General features: G+C 38.7%; 1 protein-coding gene across 1 annotated transcript in view; it reads right to left on the reverse strand.

The window, feature by feature from the left end:
- Galntl6 (polypeptide N-acetylgalactosaminyltransferase like 6) overlaps nucleotides 1-14,204 on the reverse strand; it is a 780,159-nt gene that overhangs the window by 118,810 nt on the left and 647,145 nt on the right. Inside the window, exon 7 of the mRNA XM_090354193.1 lies at nucleotides 10,550-10,733. Coding sequence (XP_090210319.1) covers nucleotides 10,550-10,733 — 184 coding nt within the window. The remainder of the gene's footprint in view (nucleotides 1-10,549; nucleotides 10,734-14,204) is intronic.

A 14,204-nucleotide genomic window follows, 5' to 3' on the forward strand; every position in this document is an offset into this window, starting at 1 on the left:
CTGACTCTAGTCTCATCTCATTCCTTGACTACTGTACAATTACTGTAGCTTGTAAGATTGACAAAGGGGGTCCATTATTTGAGTTGTAGACAGAAGAATCCAGGATTTTAGATCCTGATTAAGCATTTCTGCTCATATCTTCTTTATTTACCAACCAAACTGCTCTGAGAATCTCCAGGGTCTATTTTTCTCTATGCTCATGTCATAAGTAACAATGACAGTGTGCATTTTCAAAATACACAGTTAATTCTCCATAATACAAAATCAATAATGCTAATTTTAAAAATCTACCTGTTTCAAAGAACATGGTATGGTGATTGCAGGAAGTTGATTACTCCCTCCCAGAGCCTCAACATAGCTAAAGGGGATATAAAACAAATAATTTGTTCTACTATGCCCCTCATTTGCATTGTATGTCATTCATCTACTCCCCTATACATATCCAACATGTGGCTTGGATGGTTTGTAATTAATACTTATTTCATGGGTATTTTATCCAGGACCCTTTGGGAATACAACCTTATTTGCTGTGCATTCCTATAAGTTTGAATCAAAACCTCATTTGTAAAAAATGTTGATCATTTGTCAATGCTGGCTCTTAAAATGATTAGCCTTTACTTCCAGCAGGTGGCAGTATAACACTAACAAAAAGTTGAGCAAGATGTTGGACTATTACAGTCTTCCATCCCCTTTGAAAAGCAATCGAAGTCCCATTCTGGGTTAGAGTTCTACAATTATTCTAAATTAAAAAAGAAAAACATTTTTTCCAAATGTTTTATCTGTGGGTCATGTTTTTGCTTCCAGTTATTCTCATGTTTTGTCAAGTAAGAAAGTTTTTAGCTCTGGTTCTATTCTCCATCTGTTTATCCCTGACATGTTGAAAGTATAAAAACACAAGAAAGCATTGAGGAAAAAAAATTCCCTAGAGTATTAGGTCGTATAGATTAATTCCAGTGAATTTTTAGTTGCTATATGTAACTCACTATGTTATGGTAGCTAATATAATATTAATTCAGGCTGCTAAGCGACTTCAATTGAGAATATGGTCTTCCTGTAGAATTTACTTGCTTGCATGTGTGCTCCAGATACACGTATACTTATAGGACACTATCTTTCAAAGGGCTATTTCAGTCTTCCAGAATTACAGCTGATTTCTGAATTCATCAGAATTAGAATTTTTGCAAAATTAAATTTCTTCACGTTAGAAACTTAGGTCTTAAAGTCTGCAACTTCTAGGGAATTTCTTAGAGAAAACTGGTAGAAAGTATTAATCAGACCAAGATATTTGATCAGAGCAATATGTCTGAGATGCCAAAAAGCAATTTCCAGGAAGTGCATACTTACATATTTTAGACACCAAGGAGCAAAGATCAGATGTATATCAAGTCAGAAATCTGCTTCAAGGATATCTCGATCATTTAATTCTCTGAATAGTCAGTGGGCAGCCAAATATGCAATTACAATTAATGAATAGCTACAAATTATGTCATTCCAATTCAATTGTGTATAAATATGTGTTTGGACTCCTGTTGTGTGTTTTCTCCTTCTAGAGACAAGCAGAAACTTAGTTCTGAGGATTCTAGTCCCAGACTCCATTTTTCTGTTTATTTTATTTCTATTTATTTATTCTATTTTTACTTCTTTTTCCTACATGTCCTCTGCCCAGATTATGTGGCTCTGAGCCCTGATGTCTTTCTACTGCGACAACTCTTTATTGCTACTAAGACTGCAATTTTATAGGTGGTAAGTATTTTTCATTCCTTCCTCTTGTCTCATAACTTTTTCTTCTCTTAGGCTCCATGTGATACACATGGAAAGGGAAGACGATGTATAGAGTACTTCTACTGAATACTACAAAAATGCATCATAAATACTTGATATACTGATTTGTTTTGGGAATCATGACAAGAAAAGAAGTCAGTCCACTCATCACAAACACAGTTTCTTCCTGAGTATTTTCACTCAGTGCTGGGTGATAGAATCAGTAATGGCGAAAGGATGCAGAATTCATAGATACCATAGAGCTACTTGTGGAAAGACACAGTCGCAATCTAGACCTTGGCTTCTTAGAAATAAATTCTCAATACACTATTCACTCAAATTCAGGCAACTTAAGAATCAAATTCCATGTCAGGATTATTTTCCTTTCCGGACTGCTGTGCTCATATTTCTTCCATGGTGGATGTAGTATATGGTATATACAATCTAGAGATACTTTAAAGAATATGTGACCATATACACTGGTACTTTTGGTTGAAGATCAAGTGTTCTCTACTGTCCAGTGACTTTGGAGTTTCGATGGTCCACTCTCCACAATCGAAAGTACTTTTGGGTTCAAAAAACAGAAATGCTCATTGGAAACATCATGCTTTCTGAAAAGTGAGTTCTGTAATAACTGCATTATTATTATTATTATTATTATTATTATTATTATAGTTGTAGAGCCTACTTTCTTAGGCTGGCATTTTTTTTTGTCTTCTTTGATGTTCTTTTTTGGGTCTTTCCATTTGTGGTTGGAGTTTATGCTCTTCGGGCTGAGTGCTGACCCGTTGGTGGCTATTTTAAAGGGGAGGATGGGCACATGAATTTGATGCCACCTCCTGCAGCCTAGGTACAAGTAGAGCAAGTCTGAGAGAGCAGGATGGGCCAAGGGCTGTGTAGTCCCTCTCTCCACAGCTCTGGGCAGGAGGCTTTCTACATGCCATCTCAGGTCTCTCTGTTGTTACCGAGGTGTAGTTATCAAAGCAGGAGGCTAAACCGAAATTCACTAGGTTGTGAGCTTGATTTATGACTTATGTGTGGGCAAGTACCACCTGGGCTTTCATTTAGACTCTTGTTCTCGGCCTTGATTATGTTTGGATCAAGCCTGCTGCTGGCTCAGGAGACAAGATGGTGGGGCCCAATGGAGTTCAGTGGTAGATAAAAGAAAAGAGCTCTATTTATGTCCATTTGTATCATCACCGTAGTTTTGCAAGCCACTCCATATGCTAGGATTCTTTTCCAGGGGATGATTTCTATGATCACATGTGTAGTTTAATTACATGCGGCCCTTTATTGCCATGTGAACATTCAGTGCTGAGAGCAGTGTTCAGCAAAGGCAAAAAAGCCTTTGCAAGCCTTTACTAACGTTTCAGTTTATAAACCTGGCAAGGGACAGGTGGTGGGGAAGGAAAGGGAAATATTGTCAGGTCTAATGGTGACATGGAGAGGGTACAGAGTCCCAACTCTCCTTTGATGTTCATCATGGTCTTTCTGGCAACTTGCACCTATTTGTTTTCTGGCTTGTGAAAGAACTACTTTTTCTGTCATTTATGCAGTTACTGTCTCCTTTATTTTATGCAATTACTCCCCTTACTACTTCTTTAGGAGGCCGTGACAGATTTGTTAATTAATCTTAATCTGGAAGACTGTAGCTTCATGAATCTCCTGCCCAGGTCCACTTTTACTTCCCTGCAAGAGATAAGTATCCTTCTAAGACACATGTGGGCAGAGTCTCTGTCTTCCATTCTAGTTTCTTCCAATGGCAGGACAAGACACCACCACTCAGGAGAAAGACAGAAAAGCAACAAGTCACAGATTGCCACGATGGAAGCAAGTTAGAGCCCAAAATATGCTCTCAAGACCATTTAGGGACCAGAAATTTTACCGGGAGGAGTCATCTCCATTTTGTAGCCAGCATGAAGCCGGGCTTCCTAGCAGTTGGCCCAACGCTCTGCCTTTCCCTCCAATTTTGTGGTATCACCTCGTGCTCTCCAGCTCATCGTGACAGATTTACTGGTACAACAAGACACAAAAGCACGTCTTTCTATAGAAATGTATTTCCTTCCTTCCTTCCTTCCTTCCTTCCTTCCTTCCTTCCTGCCTGCCTGCCTGCCTGACTGCCTCCCTCATACGGAAGAAAAAGTCTTTGTTAAACGTATCCAAATCTTCTCATTGCAGCTCTTCTTTACTTTCCATCACTCCCTTATAAGACTCTTTGCTTTATGGCCCATGATTAGCATTCCACCTCAGTCTGACCATACTATTTTTCTTATTATCGCATGTCTTTAGTTGAACAATAGTTATCTATCTCTTTTCCAAATACATACAAAGTTCTCTGGCTTCTGTGTCTCCGTCCAATAAATATTGATTGTCTACCAGGTATGAATACAAGATATTAGTGATATAGTGCTGAATAAAATGAATAAATCAATCCCTCTTCCATTACAGACTTTCCATTTGAGCATCCCATTTAGCAGTGATTGGAGTAAACAAAAGAAGAAAAATTAAATTGAGACGGGAAAGAAAGGAGATAGCAAGGATGAGGCAAAGATATTGGCAATGAAGCCTCCGGTGAGAAAAATAAGACTGAAAACAGCCAGGAAAGAAATGCAGACTCCTGCCTGCTGAGACAGAAGATGAATTTTTATAGAATGCTAGGGGATTCTGCTAAATTTTGCTGTGCTCGTGTATGATGCTATCATTGGAAAAGTAAAGGTTGATGAACTGCTGGGCTGGGGGTTGGAATGAGATTTTCCTGTATTTACATGAGTTGGGTAATTATAGATAAGACTTACTTAAAGAATGCTGGTATTAGACCCCTAGGTTCAAACTAAAAGCTTGAGAAGCTTGAACTCTGGGCCTGGATGCTGACCCTGATCTTCTTTACTCAATGCTGGCACTCTACTACTTCTGATCTTTTCTGTCATTTAATTAGAGATAAGAGTCTCATAGACTTTCCTGCCTTGGCTGGCTTTAAACCTCCATCTTCAGACTTCAGCTTCCAGAGTAGCTGGGATTACAGGCCTGAGCCATGGATACCCACCCAGAAAGAGGAATTCTTAAGACCCACAGTTTTCTCAGGAACCTAAAGATGTAAAGAGATCAGGAGAAACACAAAGGCATCAAGGAAATACCAAGAATAATAGCCAGGGTTGATAATTTGGTAATCTTGCGATGGAATGTGATTAGGTTAAAGGAAGGAAATCTCTGGGATCATGCCTTCTGGGCTAGGGAGGAAATAAACAGGCGTTTCTGGTGAGCAGACCCTGACAAAGAAAAAGACTCCTTGGTGAGTCTTGATTGACAGACGAGAGATTCCCTTGCCAGCTGAGGCCAGGCCAGGCCAGGCCCAGGGCAGGCAGAGCCCAGTGAAAGGGAGGTATCTTCTTAACAGAGGGTTGGTTAATTACCACATCTCTGCCTTTGTGGCATTTTATTTTGCATTACATATAAATCTTCAACGGGTGCATGTTGTGGGATTCAGAGGAGTTTGATCTCGTTCAATATTTTGATTAGTTTTTCCACACTGAAGCCATTTGTGCACCTCGTTCTTACCTTCTTGTAGATTAGGCCACCATTTAGTAGTTTGACAGTATTTTTTTCCCTAAACATTTTGTCCTTTTTCGATTGTCAAATATTGACCTAGATCTTGTTATAAACAGTCCCAGAGCTGGCATTGTTGACATTTTCCTTCATTAGTAAGTAATGGAAGGCTGACATTTCCAACCCATCAGCTCTAGTTTGGTTTAATGATAGAACACAGTATGAGAATGTTTCCTTTTCTGCTCTTATTATCATGGACTCACTATGAAACCTTAATTGACAAAATACTTCCTTTACTGGGTGCGGACATTTTTCTTCAAAGGGAAGGGAAATTATTGATTAACCTTAGGCTTTAAAGTCGGAAAGAATGAAAGAAGCCATTGATTTGAGTCCTATGGGATTATTGATTTAAGGGGCGATGGAATGTCTGCATGTGTGAATGGAGATATTAATTTGAGTTCTGATTTTGCCTCTGATTAGTTCTGGTAGTTACTTAATCTTTTTGATTCTTGTTATTTGTCAAAGTAGAAAAACCACACTATCTACTGCACTAACTGCCAAAAGATGACTACAAGTTGGCCAATGTAGTGAACTCCTTCAAATACTATATGGAGTGAGAGGAAGATTTGTTTTCATCTGACATCTTTAATATGACAGGCTTAATAAAGTAGATTATTTGATCAGATTAATGGAGGGTTTTCTGGAATAATATGAAGGTAGGATCCATGGTTGAAGTTGTGAAGAGCCAAGTTCTAATTCATTGCCCTGGAACCCAGCTATTGATGAAATCGATGAATGATAATTTTGATCTAACTTCTCCAAAAGTTCAGAACTAAAATTTCAAAACCTCAATGATAGAGACTTTCTTTTTGGTGGGTTTGTTGGAGGTTGAAATCAATGAGGCAAAAATTATGACATCTTTATGCATTATTTTGATTTTTTTTTGATGGAGTAATTTCTGGAAGTAACTGCTTGAAGATCAATGAAAAGTTTGTAAGAATATTGACTTGGTTTAAGTAGTATGTAAACAATACCTCTTACACTGTTCAATGATAGGCCTTATTCTATTCTAGGCATTAATTTAATAAGAACTTTTGTTAAATAATAAGACTAATTTTCACACAGTAGTATCAATATTTATTTGTTTATTTACTTATTTGCATTTAGGCAGACTGTCGTTATGAGTCCAAGGTGGGATAGAACTTTCCAGACTGGCCTGAACATTACAGTCCCCCTGTCCCTGTCTTTCCAAATGCTGAGATTACAGATGGGTACTACGATGACTAGCTATGATAGAAATTCTTTACTGTCTCTCACAGAATGGAAGAAGACACTGGAAGAAAATTTTGGAAGGCATTATATTTCTATGCAATAGTGATATAACTTTCTTTGACAGACAAATAGCACTTAGTCAATCTTAGCAAGTAGAAGTTGCACCCATTCTGGAATGTAGAACCAGGTCACAAGAATTCTATGCTTGGCCCTAGACCTTCTGGAGTTCTGTATTTGAAGTGCCAACAATTTGGGTTGGCAGTAGGTCCTGGTCATTGTTGTACACACCCTGAGACACTTTTCAGCTAAGTAATGAACAGGGAAAATTCAATCGAGAATGCTTCTGAAAGAATTGACATGTATGGCCAGGAGTTTGGCCTAGTGGTTAAAGTGCTTGCCTAGCATGCACGAAGACCCGGTTCGATTCCTTGGTACCACATGCATAGAAAAAAGCCAGAAATGGTGCTGAGGCTCAAGTGGTAGAGTTCTAACCTTGAGTCCAAAGACAGGAGCTCAAGCCCACGACTGGCAAAAAAAAAAAAAAAACCCACTACTGAAAACTATAACAGCAAAGTAAATGAGAGAATTCAGGCATTGTACTTTAGGACAATTTAATACTCTTGCAGCACAAATATGAGTTTTGCATATATATATATATATGTACATTTAATGAAATGTCCTGGGGTTTACAATACATTTATCTATTCTTCTTTAGTTCCTTTCTTGCTACTGAAAACTGAATAGCTCTGCACCTTCCCTCTTGAAACATGAAAGACTATGAGAGAGGTATACCACATTCATTTTGTGTATCTTAAAGCCTTACATGTACAGAAGCAAGTTTTAGCCTAAAGCATATCTGTTTATGAGAACATTCAGGTTACTGGCATGATAATGGAATTGCTGACACCCTGCTCAGAGCACAGGGATAACCGTTCTTTTATTATTAGGAAGGCAAATGCAGTTTTTAAAGATCAAAGTAGACACCTCTGGAAGCTACATTTAACACAGAAGACTGAATTGTCCACATTCCTCACAATCAAGGGGCTTCAAGTGGAGAGACAGTAGCATTCAATAGACTCATGTGATTTTTGACAGGACAGCAGCCACATTAAAAAAAATGGGTGATAGGAACAAGTGGTAATCTCATTCTGAAAGTGATCAATCCTGTCAGAAGCCCAGTTAAACCCAGTGCTTGGTGTTGAGATAGTCTCAGCCAATGGTCTGCCTGACAGAAAATTTTACTGTCAGTGCAGGCTCTGAGGATATTTACAAAGCTGCCATTGGAGAGCCCTTTGGTAATGTTTTGATCCCCCTGTTTGGGGAAGCAGAGCCCCAGTCCGCCATCGCAGTGGAAGTGAAGTAAAAACCCAGAGTATTCACAGAGCCATTGTTGATGAGTTCTAGCCCTTAACACATAATTACCTGCAGTGAGGCTTGGGAGTGTTGATGTCATGGCAGCTGACAGCGAATGAGCGCTGTCCTGTGTGGAGGGTCCTCTTGTAGCTCCTCTCCTTATCTCTCCACTTTTTTAATGTTTTAAATAGAACAATTTTTTTGCTTTATTTTTAACTTACGTATTCATTCCTCATATGATACACACCAAATGTTTTGAAATACCTGCACAATGTAGATGGGCTAAGGAAATGAATTCGCATACTCATTGCCTCCTTTATTTTTTACTTATCTTACTTCAACCTCCTTTGCCAAGACTTACATTTTCTTTTCTTGAATTTATTTATCTTTAAGTAGTTGTTCAAAGGAGTTTGAATTCCACACTTCAGTTTGTGAGCACAAAGCATCTTGATCACTTTTGCCCTATCACCAGCTGCCCCATTACTCCCACCCCCATCCATCCCCTCAGTTCACCCAGTTCCACTCTCATGTATGTGCACTGAATATTGGCTATGTCTACCCAGTCTTCCTCTTTCTGTGTGTTTACCTGCTTCCCTTGACCTCATAGCCTTCTCCTACAGCACATGCTCCATCTTCCTGGTATTCATTTTGTTGGACTATAGGTAGTTGTTTAAAGGACTTAAACCATTGGAATCCATACCATATTTATCTAGTATATACCATACTTTAGTAAATATGTGTATATACATTTGCATATATATGTAGATGTCTCCGTATTTATTTATAATTTACATTTACCTTTGACATGTGAGAGAAAATGTGTTCTTTGTCTCTCTGTGCCTGCCTTACTTCACTTAGCATGCATTTTCTCCAGATTTTTTACTTTTGGGAAAGTTTGGGGACCAATTCAGTTGGGCCACTTTAAATGTTTATTAGACACTCCTTTATTTAGATCCCTAAAAAAGCGGTTTGAATATTAATGATCTTTTGGTCAATGCCTTTGGGGGAGTTACAAAGGTCCTTCCTAAGTTCTTTTCAAACACTTCCCAGGAATTTGAGGATCTGAGGAGCTCTCGCTCTAGAAGTTCTGGCCACTTGATGAGATGCTTCATTTTGAATAAGTAGTGACTTCCTTCTGAAATCCCCTTTGCTTCTCCCTGAGTTCCTCTTAGTACAGACATAATTGGAGGAGATATTTTTTCCAAGGATTATTAAATGTTTCTTAGAATTTAAATAAAGTGTAAGTTTTAGTGAAGTAGTTTCTGTATGCAGTAGCTTCTCTACTGCAAACTCCCATGGCTTGCATTTGATGATGAAAACACAGTATGTTGATTTTTACTGCAGCTTAAATGGGCTCTTAACACAAACATTTGTCCCATATTAATAAAAATATAATAACTGTAAAGTTGGACATATTTTAATGAGGTCAAAAGGGGCCATGTGTGCAATAGGCAATCTCTGAGCTAGCTATTTAATAGTTTTCACTGTTCACCATTAGTGATCTCAAGAGTTGTCAAATTAGGCCTATGTTTTCATTTTTATTGAGAGGCAAATTCTCATGCCCCCAGTGAAATAAAAGTGACTTCATTATGTAGAAATTAGATGTGTGTGTGTGTGTGTGTGTGTGTGTGTGTGTGTGTTTGGGGAGTGAAAGTAAAAAGGGCATAGAGAACTAAAGATAATGGGAACTAAGACATGTGAAAGGGTATCAATGTATGGGAATTAATGCACCATCTATCTGGCAAATATCATGTAACCCTTCTATTAATTACAATAAAAATATATGAAAAAAAAGAAAAGTTCTAAAGTGCTTAGGCCTTATCCATGTATTCTCTGCTATGTATGAATTAAAAAATATTTATTTTAGCAATCATCTTCTTAAAGTAGTTGTGAAAAGGAGGTTCTATATAAAACGTTTATGAATATGGTGAATCCTGATTAGCATACCACTTTGAATGTCTTTTCCTCCCTCCCTCCCTAACTCCTTTCCTTCCTTCCTTCCTTCCTTCCTTCCTTCCTCCCTCCCTCCCTCCCTCCCTCCCTCCCTCTCTCCCTCCCTTCCTTCCTTCCCATCTTTCTTTGCTTGTGTGTGTGTGTGTGTGTGTGTGTGTGTGTGTGTGTGTGTGTGTGTGTGTGTGTGTGTGTACTGGGGATAAAATTCAGGGCCTTAGCTTTTTTGTTCAAGGCCAGTGCTCTGCCATTTGAGCCACAGCTCTACTTTTGGCTTTTTGATGGCAAATTGGAGAAGAGTATCTCATGGGCTATCCTGCCTGCTCTGACTTTGGATTGTGCCCCTCAGATCTCAGCCACCTCAGTTAGGATTACATGCCTCATCCTAACTCCTTAAGCTGTTGTTCAGCTTCTGAATTTTTTTCCCCACCACATGTACTTTTTCTTATGATCAGCAATGGCTGAGAAGTGATCCTGTTATTCAGCACAGCTTGTAATTTTAATTTTCTGTATCTTGTAGGCCTGACCTTTTTCTGGTGCTTTGCATAACGTTACCACCTGTTTTATTCCATTTTATCAGAGATAATTGCCCTCCTGAGTCCTGGATTTGACATGCTTGAATGAGTCCTCTGCCCTCTCTCCCTGGGCCTCTCCCTCTGCTTCTACTCACTCGAAAGGGTCGCTGGGATCTGCCCTCTGGAGCTCTGGAGGGATGGGGATTCTTTTGTAGTACATTTCCCAGTCGAAGGCTCCTCGCATGGCGTCCCCAGCTTGTGCCTCGTACCCAAAATGATTGTGGTCAATCACATCGATCATGGGACACACGATGGTTTTGTGGTTTAGTGCAATTTGGTCTGAAAAATGAAAGCACAAAATAGGAAATGACGTGCTTGCCCTGGTCATCCATCATTTCCCAGTCCAGAGAAGCTTAGGGAGTCCTTGAAGCATAACTCATGCAGCCTTGCTCTCCTGTTGGTATTGGGGCACTTTACAAGAGTCTCCCGAGGCTGTGTTAACATGAAGGGACAGTGATTAGGTCCAATTAGAGTGATTGTATTTTTCTTTAAGAAAGTTATTCTCCCGAGAGACTTGCAGAGTCCATTTAGTTTTCCCTCGGTCACATTTTTTTTTGGCTCTGACCTGTCCCCAATCTGTCATTTTATCATGCATCCAACATGCGCTGAGTATAAACAACACTTGTGTTCCTTCAAGCATTCAGCTATAGCCTGCTGGGGGAAATAATGGGCCTGTGTTCTGAAGTTTCCAACCCGAAAATATTTAACTTTATAGTTTCTGTAGCATCTAATCTTGTAGAAGTCCTGGTAACCATTTCCCTCTACTTGATGTCAGATCATACGTAATATTCTTTGCTCTCAGATTTCACACACACACACACACACACACACACACGGAGAAACAGAAGAGAGAGAGAGAGAGAGAGAGAGAGAGAGAGAGAGAGAGAGAGAGAGAGAGAGAGAGAGAGAGAGAGAGAGAGAGAGAGAGAGGATATAGGAAGAGCGCTACTGTCCTGAGGCTTGAACTCAGGGCCTGGATGCTTTCCTGAGGTTTTTTTTTCCCTCAAGGCTAGCACTTTCCTACCTGAGGCACAGCTCTACTTTCATAATTTTTGGTGTTTAATTAGAGGTAACACTCTTGAATTCTTCTGCCTGGGCTGGCTTTGACTATGATCTTCACATCAGTCTCCTGAGTAGCTGGGATGGCAGGTGTGAGCCACTGGTGCCTGGCTCCACAAAGATTTTGCTTAGATTCTTTCAGTCAGACTTATCAAAATGATCCCCCTTTATCCTCTCTTATCCTATCCCAAATCAGAAGGTAGAGTACTATTGTTATGACTGATATTATTGAATTCTCAAACAACTACTAAGTAGTAGTATGCTATTTTTAGTTTTCCTGCTAGCCCTAGGAGGTGGCTTTTGTTGTCACCCTCAATTCATGCATGAGGAAAGTGAGTTCAGAAAAGTTATCTCTTCAAGGGTCACTTAACTTTTGAGAATAATAATCAGGAGACAATCTCTACTTAATCATGTTTAAAATCTGACCTTTCTATGTCTGTCTGTCTGTCTATCTATCTATCTACCTACCTACCTATCTATCCTGTATATGTGTATACATTGCATATCTCTGGTCTAATACTTTCACTTCCCATGCAGATATTGTTATTGGGATAACATTTACCATCAGCCCAGAGAATTGGCATTTGCTTACTCTGGTTTACCTGGCATAGTTATGGGTGAAGTATCTTTCCTCCAAAGAATGACATTTAATCAATATTTATCATAACAAACCAATCCTGTCTGACAGGCAGAACATTTAAGTATGAACAACTGCTCTCTTCTTATTTGGAAGACCTTTGGATGTGGCATGTGACCTTAAAGAAAAGATATCATTTAGAACTATTATGGAGCCTGGTTATTTCTGCATTGTATATTTTTTGCAGAAATTCTGAAATAAATGTAGCTGGTGTCAGGATTAAGCTTGTATAGTAATGAAGTTGTCTGTTTTCTTCAGAAGTTTCTCTTAAGCAGAAGACAGTACTTATTGGCTATAATCACAGTGGCATATTTTGAAGACACTGCTTAAACTGCGTGGAGGCAAAAAAAAAGTTCTATATGAGATCTCCCATTCATTCATTCTTTTAGGCACCCATTCATTCGATCATGTTTCAATACTTATTAAATAAAAATAGTGTGCTTTTCTGGATTCTTGGGATAAAGCAGTAAGCAGCACCACATGCCATTTCTGTCTTTAGGCATGGAGCAGAAAAAACCCGAACAGATATAATAAATAACTCAACTCCATAGTGTTTTAGAAAGCAGTTAATGAGGCACAAAAATAAACTAAAGAGGGTAAAAGGACAATGGAATGCTGTAGTGTGGAAAGGATGGTAATTTTGGACAACATAGCATCAGGAAGATGTTTCAGAGAGCCTGAAAAGTCACCTTTAGGTTATCTGAGCTAATTAGTAGATAAAGGGATGTCCAGCACTACTTCAAGTTACCCTCCATCAAGAGCTCTCTAAGCATCCATTTTCAGTTGGGGCAAAGCTTGCAATGGATTTTAATCTTTATCTAAACGGTGTTTCCCTGGGGATATCTTTGTCAGAATTGACCATCAGAGCTGCAATGGAAATATTTCTTCCATCACCTCTGCAGTTATTTTAGTATTATGGTTTCAGTGACTTTCTTCAATCACATTCAGAATCAGGTTGATTTACAAGTTTCTTGACCAACAAGGAGTCCCAAGGTGACCTGAAGAGAATGAGTCTGTTAAATTAACTGTCAACTTTCCCTTCAAATATCCTTTCAGCTTTCATCCAGCTGTACTAGCTTAAGGTGAAAGCCGCATGACTAATTTTTCATCCAAGCCTTGTGCCTACATTTCAATTTCCAGGGATCAAACAAACAGACTCTTAATAGGAAATTGAAATGCAGGTATAATCCCAAGGTGAAAAATGAACCAAGAAACTGGATAGCTCCACCTGTTTTTTTTTTTTTCTCATTGTTGATAATGTGTCAGTACATGGGTAGAGGAAAATATAAAAGATAGTGATTCTGAGCTTAAATCATTTCTTATCCATCAGGCGTACAGGAAATGAAATTTTTCTAATGAGAAAAGCAATTTCTGGGGCTCATTCTCTTTCTTTCTTCATTCTTCCTTTCCTTTTTTCTTTCTTTCTTTCTTTCTTTCTTTCTTTCTTTCTTTCTTTCTTTCTTTGTTAAATTTTCCTATCTTTCTTCTTTGTCATTAGATTTGTACTGAATCATCAGAGATTCCATAATTGGCATTTGGTGATTGCTTTGGCTCATAAATAAATGAGATCTTTTGCTGACTTCCTTTAGAATTCAATACTATATAGGTCAAATTCAGTTGGAAGGAACCTCACTGTTGCTTATGGAGCTTAAATTGCTTTGTCCTTGGACAAGGTACTTTTAATTAAAGGCTGAGTCTCTATCTGTAGGAGCCTGGAAACTTCTGTTGATTAGGATGGCTGGGCAGTCATCATAGTATGAAGTACGGAATGTTTTGTTGTTAGTTTTCTCTGCTTTAAGTCCTATATAGTTTCAATTGTTTTCCCCACCCCCCATAACTTTTGCTAATGAAGCCTAGCTGCTTGTAGCTGGTAACCACACTGAAGTCAATAGTAAATAATCCTTTCTGGGACAGCCTGTTTGCACTAAAAGTTGATTCAGTGGAATCTAGGAATATAGGAAGGAGTACTATATATATATGTATATATATACTAAGAATATTTTAGAAAGGTTTTAGGAGTACAGTTTATTTCTTAGTCACAAGTGGACTTTCTG

The sequence above is a fragment of the Megascapheus bottae genome, chromosome 20, assembly GCF_031878675.1.
Source record: "Megascapheus bottae isolate mThoBot1 chromosome 20, mThoBot2.hap1, whole genome shotgun sequence".
In the NCBI taxonomy this organism is placed as follows: Eukaryota; Metazoa; Chordata; class Mammalia; order Rodentia; family Geomyidae; genus Megascapheus; species Megascapheus bottae.